Source organism: Mirounga leonina, unplaced genomic scaffold (genome assembly GCF_011800145.1).
Source record: "Mirounga leonina isolate KUSES-001 unplaced genomic scaffold, KU_Mleo_1.0 Mir_53, whole genome shotgun sequence".
Lineage (NCBI taxonomy): Eukaryota > Metazoa > Chordata > Mammalia > Carnivora > Phocidae > Mirounga > Mirounga leonina.
Genome location: NW_023270807.1, coordinates 82,410,135 through 82,424,594, shown reverse-complemented (window position 1 = coordinate 82,424,594; position 14,460 = coordinate 82,410,135). Strand labels below are relative to the sequence as shown.

The 14,460-nt window shown below is 39.6% G+C and overlaps 1 protein-coding gene across 1 annotated transcript in view; it reads right to left on the bottom strand.

Moving 5' to 3' along the window:
- Window positions 1-14,460, bottom strand: part of LAMA2 (laminin subunit alpha 2) — a 617,443-nt gene that overhangs the window by 32,658 nt on the left and 570,325 nt on the right. Inside the window, exons 55-58 of the mRNA XM_034990595.1 lie at window positions 12,024-12,200; window positions 8,269-8,417; window positions 2,610-2,786; window positions 2,210-2,378 (exon numbers count right to left, since the gene is read on the bottom strand). Coding sequence (XP_034846486.1) covers window positions 2,210-2,378; window positions 2,610-2,786; window positions 8,269-8,417; window positions 12,024-12,200 — 672 coding nt within the window. The remainder of the gene's footprint in view (window positions 1-2,209; window positions 2,379-2,609; window positions 2,787-8,268; window positions 8,418-12,023; window positions 12,201-14,460) is intronic.

The following is a 14,460-nucleotide window of genomic DNA, read 5'->3' as shown; positions in this document are numbered from 1 at the left end:
TTTCTTTTTCTTTTTTAATTGAAGTATCATTGACATACAATGTCACATTAGTTTCAGGTGTACAACATAGTTGATTCGATAAGTCTATATGTTATGCTATGCTCAAGTGTAAGGATTTAGCTATTTTCAAATCCTGGAAGGAATGCTAGAGAAGACATAAGCTCAAAATATTTCTAGTGACAAGGAGCAGACTGCTCTACAGAACAACCAGTTCCATCATGGAAACTAAGGAAGAAAATGAAATGTTCAAGAGTTTTCAAAATCTGTGCTCAAGACAGCATGTTCCGCCCATCAATTGGCAAGCATGATAAATATGATGTGTGTGCTGTCAGAGTATAGTGAGATCCACCCTCTTGGATATATTGGTGGTGAGAATGTAAATTGATGGAACCTTTGGAAAAAGTAATTCAGATATATGTTTTGAGAACCTTAGGTATAGTCATCATTTAATCTTATAATTACCCATCTAAGAATCTATTTTAAGAAAATAAACAAAGAGAAAGTTTGGCATAGAGAAGCACTCAACAGAATATAGTTTCTAATAGTGAAAAACTAAAAGCACTCTAAATGGCCCACAATGAGGAAAAAGTAGAATAAATTGTAAAGACAGAGTGTTGCAGTGATAAGGAGCCAGACTGTATAGTCAGACTTACTGGATTAAAATTCCTATCCTACCATTTACTGGCTGTTTCGGTAGGTGGGTGACTGAGGCTAGATAATTCTTAACAACTCAGCTAAAGATGGGATGACATATTGTTTACAGAGCCATTATGAAAATCACATATAATGCTGAATGGAAATTGTTTAGGCAGTGGTTGGCACCCAGTAAGCACAGAGAAGCAGTCACTATGATCATCACTATATGGTAATTATGCCATTTATTAAATGTTTAGCATATCCTAGGCATGTAACAAACATTATTTTTTCAAGTCCTCACGTTAACTCTTAGACTCATGTGTCATTAATATTGCACAGATGAGGAAATTGAGGAATAGACTGGCAAAATAGCTTTCCCAAATTCATATACATGGTAGAGCGGAGTGTAGGCATTGCAACCCAGACCGTTACTCAGGAACCCATGCTCGAATCAATGAAATGATTACCTCCCATACAATGAAATATTCTGTGTGTCTGTGTGTGTGTGTGTCTCTCTCTCTCTTTCTCTCTCTCTCTCTCTCTCTCTCTCTCACACACACACACACACACATAATTGAGATAGGGAAACTGAAGGACTCCATAAAAATTGGCTTTTTGCTCTTTTTTGCTCCTTTGCTCCTCTCTTCTCGCTAGGACCTGTGCCCCCACCCCACTTTGCACACACCTCAGAATGCAAACAGCGTATGTCCTCCTTGGAAGGGACAAAGAGTTAATGATTTCTTTAGAATAGATAACATTTAAGGAAGGGCCAGGTGAAAATGACCAGACAAAGCTATCACATGTGTATTCCAGATCACCAGCCTAGACATCTTGATGCCAAGGCCCCCTGGTTCCAAGGAAAAATACCTGGGCCCTCGTGTTTGTTCTAACCAGTTCCTAGATGCCTGAGAGGACAGGACATGTACACTGGACCACAATTCTCAATAAAACCCGCCCCCCACCAGGCCCGAACAAAGACGAGACTCATACTCCTTTCCTTTTTGAGTCTCCCAGATCCTCCGAATATAACTGCCCTCTCTCTATCTCCAGTAAACTCTGCTCTCACTTCCTGTGGGCTCATGTTTGATTTCCATCCCACGAGAAGCCAAGGACCCTCTTGGCTGGTCCTGTGAGACCCTCTCTGGGTCCATGGACATGGCCTGTCAGCATCATAATCAGACATACACATTTGTTTGATGTTTAATTATGTATTACCAGTTTAAAAAACAGAATACCAGATGATATACATGATACGAGATCTACTACTTAAAATGCAAATAAAAGGGACTGAAAATTAATATGATTGCCTCCGTGTGGTGATATTATAGGTGGATCTCGTTTTTTATCCTGTAGCCATTTCTTGGCTATGCTAACTTTTCAACTGAAAACACATGCCATTTTATAAGGAAGAAAATTAAAGCAGAACAGATATATAAATAAAAGTAATCCAGGAAAGATGTAAGGACCAATTACCCTCCCTCTAATTCTAGAAGTAGAGCATACTAGCTATCCTGAATTTTCTTCTCTCTGAAAACAACTAAAAATGAGAAAGCAATAGAATATAAACACTCACATGTGCCACAACTGGGGTGGGTGTGGGGAAGGCGGGGGTGGGGACTGGCTCCGGCTGGGTCACTATTTCAGCTGGAACCGCTCCATCTTCATCCTCAGGGGGCTTCTGATGGGCGCAACGACCAATGTCCGCGTTTTTGAAGGATACAGGCTGTGCAAAGTCCATGGGGCTAGTGGAAAGGAATTAAAATCAAGTACTTTTTATTATTTTTCATTGTCTCACTGCCTTACAATTAAATTCTCCCTCCCCCTTCGAAAGGCCATCAGTGCAATTTTTAAAAATCTAACGAGAAGCCCTTCATTGTTTCCTCTCTGCCCACCTGCCTTGGTTTTAGATAGAGTGTAGAGTGATCCTCATACCAAAAAAAAAAAAAAAAAAGGTAGCCAGCAGATGTACTTACACAGAGTTTATAACAAGGTTCCATACACAGCCTTCAAAAGGAGGAATATTTCTGAGGGGTGGAGGCTGAAATTCAGGTGGAGCACCCCCAACGAAAAGCTTTTTAACTTGGATTGCCTGTTCTACTGTCAGGTTTTGCGTATGCCTCCTGTCTTCATCGACTTGAACAGTAAAGGTGCTGATAAAACAGTGAAAATAAGCAGTATTAAGCACCTAACATCCAGTATAGTGGGAAAATCAAACTCTTTTCCTGCTACCCCTCTCCCCTTCCTCCTGGCGCTTTTCAGGGAGCCAACATTTGATAGTGAGGAATTCTACACTAAGGTAACCATACTGCCTCTCAGGATCTTGTCCCTCTGCCTCCCTCCTTAGCTCTCCCTGAGAGCTGACTGAAAGGCGCGATGGTGGGGCTGCAAGCCTAGCCTTTGGTGCTGTTGACAAGAGCGGCCCGACACGGAGGCCTGTAGAGTTGAGGCTTCCGTACAGTGTGCTTAAGTCTAATCGCATGAGGCTCAGTGGGTTTAGCACCGCGTGGGGCACATGCTGTTCTGTTCTTTATTTCTTGGTTTGTGCTAGCGATTATCTTCTTGCTGGGGGGCAAACTCTGCTCCTGAGAGTTTGCATTGCAGGACTCGACAGAGAACACTTACAGGGCATTTTATAAAGAACATAGCTGCTAGCTTTTAAAATTTTTTTTTTTTTTAAAGATTTTATTTATTTATTTGAGAGAGAGAGAATGAGAGAGAAAGCACATGAGAGGGGTTAGGGTCAGAGGGAGAAGCAGACTCTCCACCAAGCAGGGAGCCCGATGCGGGACTCGATCCAGGGACTCCAGGATCATGACCTGAGCTGAAGGCAGTCGCCCAACCAACTGAGCCACCCAGGCGCCCCTAAAATTTTTTTTAAGATTTATTTATTTGAGAATGAGAAAGAGAGAGAGAGGGAGAGCACGCCAGAGCACAGGAGCAAGGGGAGGGGCAGAGGGAGAGGGAGAAGCAGACTCCCTGCTGAGCAGGGAGATGGGGCAGGGCGATCCCAGGACCCTGGGATCAAGACCTGAACTGAAGGCAGACTTAACCCACTGAGCCACCCAGGCGCCCCAGCTGCTAGCTTTTGAAGAGAAGAAGCAGGAAAGAACATCATGCTAATTGTTCCTTGCAATGATTTTCCTTAGTGACTGTTTCATTAATTTCCCTAATTTGCTTATGAGAGAGAACTCACACACTATTAATTGGGAACCTCATGCTACTTATTCACAACAATCCCTGGATCCTGGGGCAAAGAATCAAAGGAGACAAAGAGTTCTGAGGACAAAAATGACCAAAGGCATTTTTTTCTTTTGTTCTAGAAGCAGGTTTTGAATTTCAGTCCCAAACAGGGAGCATGAGGCTATTAGTATTAGTCACTAGCCTGAGGATCACGAATGGATTACTAAAAACTTACTACATATCTGGGGAGAAAACCAAAGTACTTAGATGGAAAACTCAGTCCTAAAATGTCATCTTACTTGATTTTATAAAGAATAAAAACCACATGTGGAACTAGAAATAATAAACCAGGGCAAAGAGACTCTGAAATGGTCCTGAGCAACTGGTCCACTTTGAGACAGTTCAGATGTAAGAGAATGGAAAAATTTAAAAAAATGGATTTCATTGGTGCTCAAAATGTCATTGGTTCAAGGGGTGGAAAGGGAGCAGGTTGGATTTATTTTCAAAGGAAACATGGGGGGAAATGACATATTGGTTTTTTACCAGACTCTGGAAGAGTGTGTTGGCAAAAATCAGGAGGTTCAACAGTATTGCTAAGAATGCTGGTGGTTTTATGAGACTTTCAGAAAAACACTGCTGGGCATGTGTGACTCACTGAGAAGTCCCCCCACCCCCCCACACCTCTTTTTTTTTCTTTTCTTAAAAGCAACCTCTTACTAACATGACATAGCAATGTTCCTAAGAGTTTTAATGAGGGGTTTAAGCCACTATTAAAGATTGTCCAAGGAGAGCAAATCTCTGCTCTTGGTTAGAGTTTCAGAGAGCCGGAGGCCCTCATGTTTCTGATGTAGACTGTCTGATCTGGTTCTGCCCCAAGGACCATTATAGTGGTCCTTTCCTACTAGATCACAGGGTGGAGATAGAGAATGAGCATAAGCTTTCAGAAGGAACAGACTGGAATTAAGTATTAGTGTAGAAGCTTACTAACTGTGTGACCTGGGCCAGTTATTTAATCTTGCTCAGTCTCACTTCATTCATTTATAAAATGAGGATAAAAATACCTACTTTAAGCCATGGAAAACATTAATTAAGGGATTGCACTGAAGCTGTATTACTTAATAAGGGCATCGCTAGAAGACTATAGCTAAATCCTGCTTATATTTTACATTCTAGGAGCACCAAACTAGATCACGTATTTAGTTCTTTTGTAAAGAGGAACATTACCAGTATGTCCATTATGATTCTGGTGTATTTCCTCTTTTTTAAGTAATTCTTTACTGAGGACCTATTATATGCAAAAAGCACTATAATAAACATTACTATTAGTATTATGACAGGTTAGCTGTATTTTCTTACAAGTTCAACAGTTGATTCTTAGAGTTTCATAATTAAACATTTCATTACTAATATTCTGTTTCTTGTTTGTTTGGGATATTAGTCTAACCTTTTGCTTTCAAACGACTGCCAAATGGGTTGTATATGTACAAGAAGATATTAAGAGAAGTAGGTGCCCTGACATTTGTAATTTACATGAAGGACAACATCTGCAATTTTATTTTATTTACTTTTTAAACAGATTTATTTATTTGAGAGAGAGAGAGCATGCACACATGAATCCCATCACACTTGCAATAAAGGCGGGGTGGGGGGTGGAGAGGAGCAGAGGGAGAGGGAAAGGGAAAGAGAGAATCCCAAGCAGACTTCCCGCTGAGCATGGAGTCCAACACAGGGCTCCATCTCATGACCTTGAGATCATGACCTGAGCTAAAATCAGATGCTTAACCGACTGAGTCACCCAGGGGCCCCTGCAATTTTATTTTGATTGAACATATTTTGGATGGTAAGAAATATTTGGGTTGCAGTGTCCAAATCATGATCCCCATTCTGGAAATCCCGGATTATTCCTGAAATATTTGATCTAACTTTGTGGCCTTCAGTCTAATTCTGTACCTGTATGAAGAATGCTCTCACAGTGGAGAAAACTACTTGCCTATGCATCTATTCCAGACTCTTAGAGTTGAATGCTTTTGTCCAGTCAGAACAACTGGCCCCTTAGGTGGAGTCCAGGAAAAGGGTCAGAGGGCAAAACAGTTAAAAAAAAGGCAGGGATCACTGGACCACAGAATTAGACACCTAAGTGATTTAAGTGAGATTTTTGCAGAGGAAGGGGTAGAAAAGGAGAGAGGTTGAGGGAGGAAGGGTAAAGAGAGGCAGAGGGGGAGAGAACAGGGCAAGAACAATCTTGAAAAATTTGCCTCTCAGTTTGATAAAAATCCAATAATTTTGTAAGGTGGTATTAAAATTACCATCTCATCCAGGGTTTTAGGAAAAGAAGCGGTAATTGACATTTATGATCTGAATAGTGTTGGGAGAAAGCAAATATTTCCAAATTAACAAGAGTATCATAATCAACATGAAATAATACAATCTTTGAGGTCACACAAAAGGGTAAGAAAAAATAGTTGGCAAGCGCAGTTGGAGGTGTTAAAAGTGTCCAGTATTTGACATAGAGTGGGCCATAGAATAGGTACGAAGCATTAAAAAATGTTTCTAGGTAAAGTTCTTAGGGTCATTAGCGATCACTGGTTAATCGGTTAATTGAAGCACTTGCTGAAAGGATAGGTGATGATTGTGTTTTGACCTTAGAGTGCTGAATGAGACATGATGGTAGCAAATGTGTTCTTGCTCCGCCACAGAGTTCAGTGACTACCCACTAATATGTCCAATACATTATCCTTTAATTAACAGCGAATGGCAAAACTGTTTGTTTATATGGCCAATTAACTGAATGACCAGTTTTCAGTGATGTACTATACACTGAACTTAATCAAATAAGCTAGATTAATGGCCAACAGCTGTGAAGTTGGCATAATAAAATGCCCTTCCTGAAGAGACACCTGTTAAAAGGACACCTTAGCGCAACATCATAATGCACTGGGGAACGTCAGAATCCTTTCTCTACAAAATAACATATTCCGGATGATTTTTTTTTTTTTTGTCAACTGTATTTCTCAAATCTGCACTTGTTTATTGAAATTCTCTAAATTTTAAGGACGTTAAAAGTCCTTCCGACAATGAGAAGGATTAACGTTTGACAAAGAACCTGAAATCTAGTCTGGGAGATATGTAAAACAATATTTTAGAGTTGTCTGTAAGATTCAAATGAGAAAATTCAGTTTGCAATCCTCCTTAGAGACCATGACCACAGTATCTGGCTATTAGGTCAGAAAAAGTTCTTAGTTTGTCCAAATATCGATCCCTCATTTGTCTTAATTATGGTTTCTAAACATCTCACTTAGTAGATATTCTGCAAGAATGTTTAGTATCAATTCAGCCCACAACCTAATGCTCTATATAATAAAAAAAAAAAAAAAAATAAGCCAAGGAAAGCTTTATCATTTACTTGGAAGATAAAACATTCTTGCTACTTATCTAAACTGTTTTACACACAAGAGGATAATTAGAAAATATAGGTCTGTATAGAATAGCATCTCCTCACTTGAACTATTGCTACACATGCCTACTGTTGTTGTTTTTTTTTTTTTAATAACCTCTGTGTCTTGAGGTTTCCTCACATTTCATTTCCAGGTCTTTTCTATGTCTTCAGTCTAATTAAATGGCTTGCTGGCTTGGAGGTCTGAAGTCTCGGGGCTTATGGTTTCCTTTTCTCTAATTGTCCTTCTAAATGAATTACCTGAGTTGTCATACAACATTTTGATGAAAATACAGACGACTTTCCCAGTAAAGGAAATACCAAGTGCCCCAGCATTCTGGAGAAATGAGGGATCGGTTTATAACGCGGTCACTGCCAATTTCGTGACTCAGGGTTGGGAAGCAAGTGCTCTTTCAGACCCTCAGAGAGGCAACCTCCACGCACTAATGGGTGGACAGCAGCCTTTTCCAGTCTTTTTTTTGGGCTCTGTTCCCTCCTGAAGCCACTCTGCAGGGACCCCCACACCTATTGGGCAGTGAGGGGGTACAGGGATGAGGCAGGCACTTAGTGGCTCTCAGGAGGTCCTGCCACGGTGGCCGACTCCAGGTCTGTGACAGGTTTCTCAGCTTTGGGACCTGAATGAAAGACCCGCCACTAAAGGCTGCAGGGTCCAGCTGAGCTCTTCTGTATGCTTCTCTCTGCGCCTGCCTTACGGAGAGGAGGATACTGGAGAGGTGCGGGGGGGAGGGAGGGATCTTTCTTATCTACAGCTTCAGAAGAGGCATTCGGTTTTTCCAAAGTGAGAGTGGAGAACTGCACAGAATAAAAACGTGAAGAGAATTCCCAGGGGCCAAGGGACATGAGGATCCCGGAAACATGAAATGTCAAGAAGATGAACTTAAGCTACTTGACAGTTTTGCAATGCATTGTATGACCACACATACAAAGGTCCCGACAGAGGGTCGTGTGAGCAGGGGAGTTGACATTAGTTACAACAAATTGTCTAGAGCTATTGTTACCCTTTAGTTCTCTCGACATGAACGGAATGTTCTCTCCCGTCATGAAACAGACTCGGCTCTGGTTTGATGACGATTTTCCTCATTGTTCGTGTGCCCATGGAGAGATGCACTTCCAGACGGCCCTTGTTCAGGAATATCGCATAATAGGCCTGCAAGAGCAAGTGGTCATGGAAGATTAAAGAGGGGTCTCAACTATGACAGCCTTAGAAGTTCCCAGACAGAACTGCAGATTCTGTGGCTCAGAGATCTTACCTGAGCCCTTAAGACTCAATATTTTCTTGGAGTGTTTAAAGCAGCTGAGAATAGCTTTTTAATCATTGACCATTGTTTCTTGTTAGATGATGTGGAGAGCGGATGTAGTAATACAACAGTCTCTGCAGAGCAAATCTGCCACGCTGAAGGGAACAGCTGGGCTTGCACCGGGGTCTCTAACTCGCAAAACCCATCAGGAAACAAAGGGTTCCTTCCTTATATTCACAAGTGGACAGCTAGCTTCTGGACATCAGATCTGACTCCCGATCTCATGGCATTTTGAGTGGTTAGCCTTCAATATGTTCTCTGAGCTGGTCGAATAGATTGCTATCACCAACATGTAACCTGTCTCCCACATTTAGAAAGAAGGAAGACAATTTTTCATCCACAAACACGACTGCTTTCTTCTTGCTATTGTTACTATAGCAACCAGTATGGTTTTGAGATCAGATTATGAACCCCAGGGAGACTGAATGCAGTGCTAGTCCCCAAAGCCAAAGCCACGCATGCTCCCTTTTTTGTGGAGCATGAGGGCGCCTGCTACACGATGATCATTCGGTCCTCCACGAGTCACCGGAGGTGGTGGAGACGGTTTCAATCAAACATCATAATGTCTCCGATGATCTACTGAATCGTCTAGGCAGCTATGTGTCCAACACAGAAGGTCTAGAGGACCTGGACTAGTGCTCACCATCCACCAAAGGGGCAACTGCAAACTACTCACTCAATTAAAATTTTCTCAGCTGGATTGATTGTTCGAGGTAAGAAACTCCTTTAGCAGAACAGAATCACAAATAACCCAATGGCATCAAAACATTAGCTTTGGAAAAGAAAATATGTCAACGTAACCAGCACTGATTCTATAACCGACTGGAACCATTTAACATTGTTTCCTCTTTCAAATAGCACTTATTATGAGATTTTTAAAAAAATGAATATTTATTATTATTAAAATGTTGAAACATTAACATATTATTTCCAATTTACTTTGCATTATGGTACTTAATATTTTCTTTTTAATTGTTTTAATGGGCACAGGTTCTATTTTAAGAACAATCCTGAAAGCTGGTGATTTAAGTCCATTTACTTAGTCTTGATGAGGAGAAATTTGGAACCAGTAGGTGGTGCTTAATTATCTGACAGTGACCTAGGAAACACATATTCTTTAGTGAAAATCTACTTCAGAATGTTTGATCTGGCCCTCTCATTATAACTAGCTCATCATTTATAATAGTGAGAAAATAATTTTATTTTTGAGGATTAAAAGAGAAGGAATTTAAGAGGAAATTTAAATATTATATGTATTCAGTGATTATGTGCAGTAAGAAATGAGAGAAAATAACACTTTTTCCTCCCTCTCTTCTTTAAAGAATATTTTTATTATGACTATTTGATACATTCCTCAAAATATAAGAGACATGAAGCCATGTTCCCAACTATACAATTAAATGAATACCAGTAAAACTACAACCCATTTAAGAAACAATCCATTGCATCTCCTGTGAGTTTCCTCCCAACACCATCCCCCAGCTTCACCATCTCAGAGGTAACCACTAACATGGATTTTATGTTTATCATTCCCTTGCTTTTTAAAAATTATTTCTGGAAACTCACATATATATCTGTAAACAATATGTTGCTTAGTGTTACTTTTTTTTTAAGATTTTATTTTCAAGTAATCTCTACACCCAATGTGGAGCTCAAACTTACAACCCTGAGATTAAGAATTGCATGTTCTACCAACTGAGCAAGCCAGTAGCCCCTGTTTAGTGTTACTTGTATTAGAAATCTGTAAAAATGATATCATACAGTATGTCGTACATTTTTTTCATTTCTCTTCAGTTTCTAATATCCATCCATATTGTTATGTTGGACTGTTTGCTTGTTTGTTTTAAATCAGGAATGAGTATTAAATTTTGCCAAATGGTTTCTCAGCATCTATTGAGATGTTTATATAGTTTTTAGATTTTCTGATATTGAAATACTCTTGTATTCCTGAGATAACCCACGTTACTCATGGTTATACATCTTTGAATTTATTTTGTTTAGTCTTTATTTTTGGGGGGAGAAGAATAAGATTTTTTATATAATACTTTGGATAACATGGCTTTGAACTGTGTGGATCCACTTATATGTGGATTTTTTTTTAGGTACATATAGTATGGTACTGTAAATGTATGTCTCTTTCTTATGATGTTGTTAATAACATTTTCTTTTCCCAAGCTTACTTTTAGAATACAGTGTACAATACAGTGTATAATACATATAACATACAAAATATGTGTTAATCTAGTGATTATATTATGGGCAAGTCTTCCAGTCAATACTAGGCTATTTGTGGTTAAGTCACTGGGGAGTCAAGAGTTATATGTGGATTTTTGACTGAGTGGGGGTGGGGGTTGGTGTCCCTAACTCCCATATTGTTGAAGGGTCAACCATATTACTGACTACTCAATTTTAAAGGATAAATGTGATTTTAAAAACACATAAAATCACAAACAACACAACCTGGTTTATAAGGATGCATGCGTATTTAAGGACATATTTGTAAAGCGTTCCATTCTTTGGTAATGGCAGACTAGATAATTCCTATGAACTCTTTCACTGAGAAAAACAAGATTAAATGGAAAAATGCATATATTTAAAAACATAAGATCAAACGTGCTGGAGGAATATCAAGGCAGTAAAGGGTTATGATGCCTAAGAGATCACTTTTTTTTTTAAAAGATTTTATTTATTTATTCATGAGAGACAGAGAGAGAGAGAGAGAAGCAGTCTCCCAAGGAGCAGGGAGCCCGATGCGGGCCTCGATCCCAGGACCCTGGGATCATGACCTGAGCCGAAGGCAGACGCTTAACCATCTGAGCCACCCAGGCGCCCCTAAGAGATCACTTTTAACAGAATCAAATGGTTATAGGGTATGAAAATTGAAGTTCACACCTTACTCTGTGGGCTTTCTCTTCATGTCATGAGTGAACCTGAGCATAGGCTACTGTCTTTGTTTGTGTGGGTTGGGCTCTATTTGCCTTCTCCTATCCCAGGTCCATTCTCTGCCTTTTCTGTGTCCAGAGAGACTGGAGTGGGTCAGATTTCAATAGACTGCATCACGTTGGCTAGCAAAACTGGGAAATTGATCCTAGAAGGAATTTAAATTTGAATTTAAGGGACCCTAGCAAGATCTATAGATGCGGTAAGTAATTGGACTTCGAGACAAGAGAAAATTATTATAATTTGAATAGAAGCTTTCTCTCTTTAAACACACATATGCTAAACCCGTATGAAATACAGGCGCAAATACAAGTGTCCATGCACCTAGAGCTGACCAACAAGGAAAATCCTCCAGGAAATAACTGTCCTAAAAAAGATGAGAGTGGAAATAAACGATGCAAACCTAAAAATACAAAGGCAATTTATAAAACCTAAATGTCTCACCAGTCTCCTTATAAAATAGGTGTTTTATATAAGCACTAGGAAAATGCACTGTCAACCAGGTATGAGGGTACCTGTCCAGTTTGCCTTCGTTTCCTCCGAGGTTGTGTTGGTGTCCCTCCACTTCCCAAGAGAATGATTCCAGACTCATTCTTGGTGCTGAAGGACAGGTTGATTTCTGTCCCTACGTCAATTGGCACAGGGGGCAGCTCTATGAAACCAGGCTTGGGGAAGCTGACTGTGTAAACGTTCTGTGGGTAAAAGGGAAAAAGAGAAGAAAGCATCAGAAATGAAAATTTAAATTAAGTTCTCTGTCTCACTCAGCCTCCTCCAGGCACTCAGTGTCACCATGAAATACATTGTTTTAGAAAATATGAAACTCACAGCTATATGGAGAGCTTGGGAGCAACTGAAGAAATATTATTTCTAGGTGTGACTGAACTTTCTGAGCAGTCTGGGTTAAAATAATTCTGGCCTCTGTTTTTGTTTTTTTTTTTTAAGATTTATTTATTTTAGAGAGAGAGAGCGAGCAGGGGGAGGGACAGAGGGAGAGGGAGAGAATACTCAAGCAGACTCCCCACTGAGCATAGAGCCCAACGTAGGTCTTGATGCAGGGCTTGATGTGGGGCTTGATCCCAGGACCCTGAGATCATGACCTGAGCTGAAACCCAGAGTCAGATGCTCAACCTACTGAGCCACCCAGTGAGAACTTCTGATTTAAAATACAGACGATTACCACTGACAGATAACATTTTCTTTTGGTCTAAATCTATCTTGCTAAATCTCCCTGGAAAACACTCTCATAATCCCTTGAAAACCCTCAATCAACTAATTGTTTATGGAGAGAAAGCAAAAATCATCCCATGTCAAAGCTGTGTAGAAGCATATAGCGTTTCTCATTCATTCATTCATTCATCTGTTCATCATGCATGCACTCATTCATTTACTTTTCATAACCTTGCCCTCTTCCTCTCTCTTCCTAAACTAAATCTTGATAGGCACATTCTTTTGTAAATTCTTTTTTTGACTGCATCTGTGGGAGATACCTCTCTCAGAAAACACAGGTCTCATCATCACTTTTAAAGGCAGGAGGACACTCCATTGCATGAATGTGCTAGGATTTAGTTAAGGAAGCCCATGTAGTTGGGCATTTTGAGTGCTCAAAATGCTCATTTTAAAAGTCCTGGATTTTGCTGGAGTAAAAGCAAGGCATCCTCTAACACAGGATATTTTCCCGCACAGTCTTTCAGGCCCAGTTAAGTGACAGAAGTGTTGTAAAATGTATCATCTATTTTCTTTTCCAATTTTCAAATCATAGACTTTTGGATAGTTCAGATAAAACTACTGTGCAGACTTTTCAATATTTATCCACATCATTTCTGCCTCATATTTCAGTTGTAAAATAATTCCCGGTGACTGAAAAGTGCCTTTACAGAATTATGATTTTCACACATACAGGCTATTCATTTTCTGGACAGTTTTCCATCCTCATATATATATCTTTTGGATGTGGATGAGAGTTAGGCTTTGGAAGATTAAAACTCTGAATAAAACTTTCTTAAAGAAGCCAGCTTGGATCCTTAGAGTTTCAACTCTGTGTCTCCCTATTCCTTATTCCCAAGCTTCTCATGGTGGATATCTATGGCTAATTCCAAATTAGAGCCTCTAACTATGAAGACCCTGAACGTTCTGTTTCAGTCTTTAAACCTCATGTCTCAGGGATGGATTCACTTTTTCTTTCTCCTGATTCTCCCTTCATTTCCCTGAATTCTATAGCCATGCCTTAAAATAATTCCAGGTGGAGAAAACAGCTAAAATGAATTGTGGTGTCATATCAGCGTAATCAAAATTTTATAAGCATGATATATTTAATATTTTTTTAAAAAACAAACTCATTACTTTAAGGATGCCCATAAACTTTTTACTAATATTTCCTGATGACTGTTGACTCTTGCTTATAGACATTTTAAGAGAGTAGAGCTGGACCTGTGTTTCTCCTATGAGTCAGCGCCCAGTGAAGAGTCAAGGCAGAGGAGTTAAATGGAACTAGGGACGTGCTTTGGCAACAAAGAAAAGATACTGAAGATACCCGATAGCAGGGGACTTCGCAGTCCTGTCAAAGATGGTCTTTGTAGATGGTTCTTAATCCGTGCCATTTTCAAAGAAAAGGAGGTTTGACTTTCAAACTATAGACAAGATGCTATGCACTAATGTTTATAGTGTAAATGGTTACTTGTTATTTGTGTAACATGGATGTGGAATGTGAAAAAATGTGGAAAAAAAATTAAGGTCGCTAAAAAGCTATATGTAAGCCATAAAGATAAAATAAATCTAAAATAGATGACAAAAATGAGGAAAAGGGAGAAGTAGTATTGGAAATGAAGAGAGAACCAGAGAAGAGATTAATATTAAAAATACATGTTATGAAGTGTTTATTATACATGTGGGAAATTGCTTCATAATTTTGGGTCTTCATCAAACCATTTCCTACGTTTATGTGATTATGGTAAT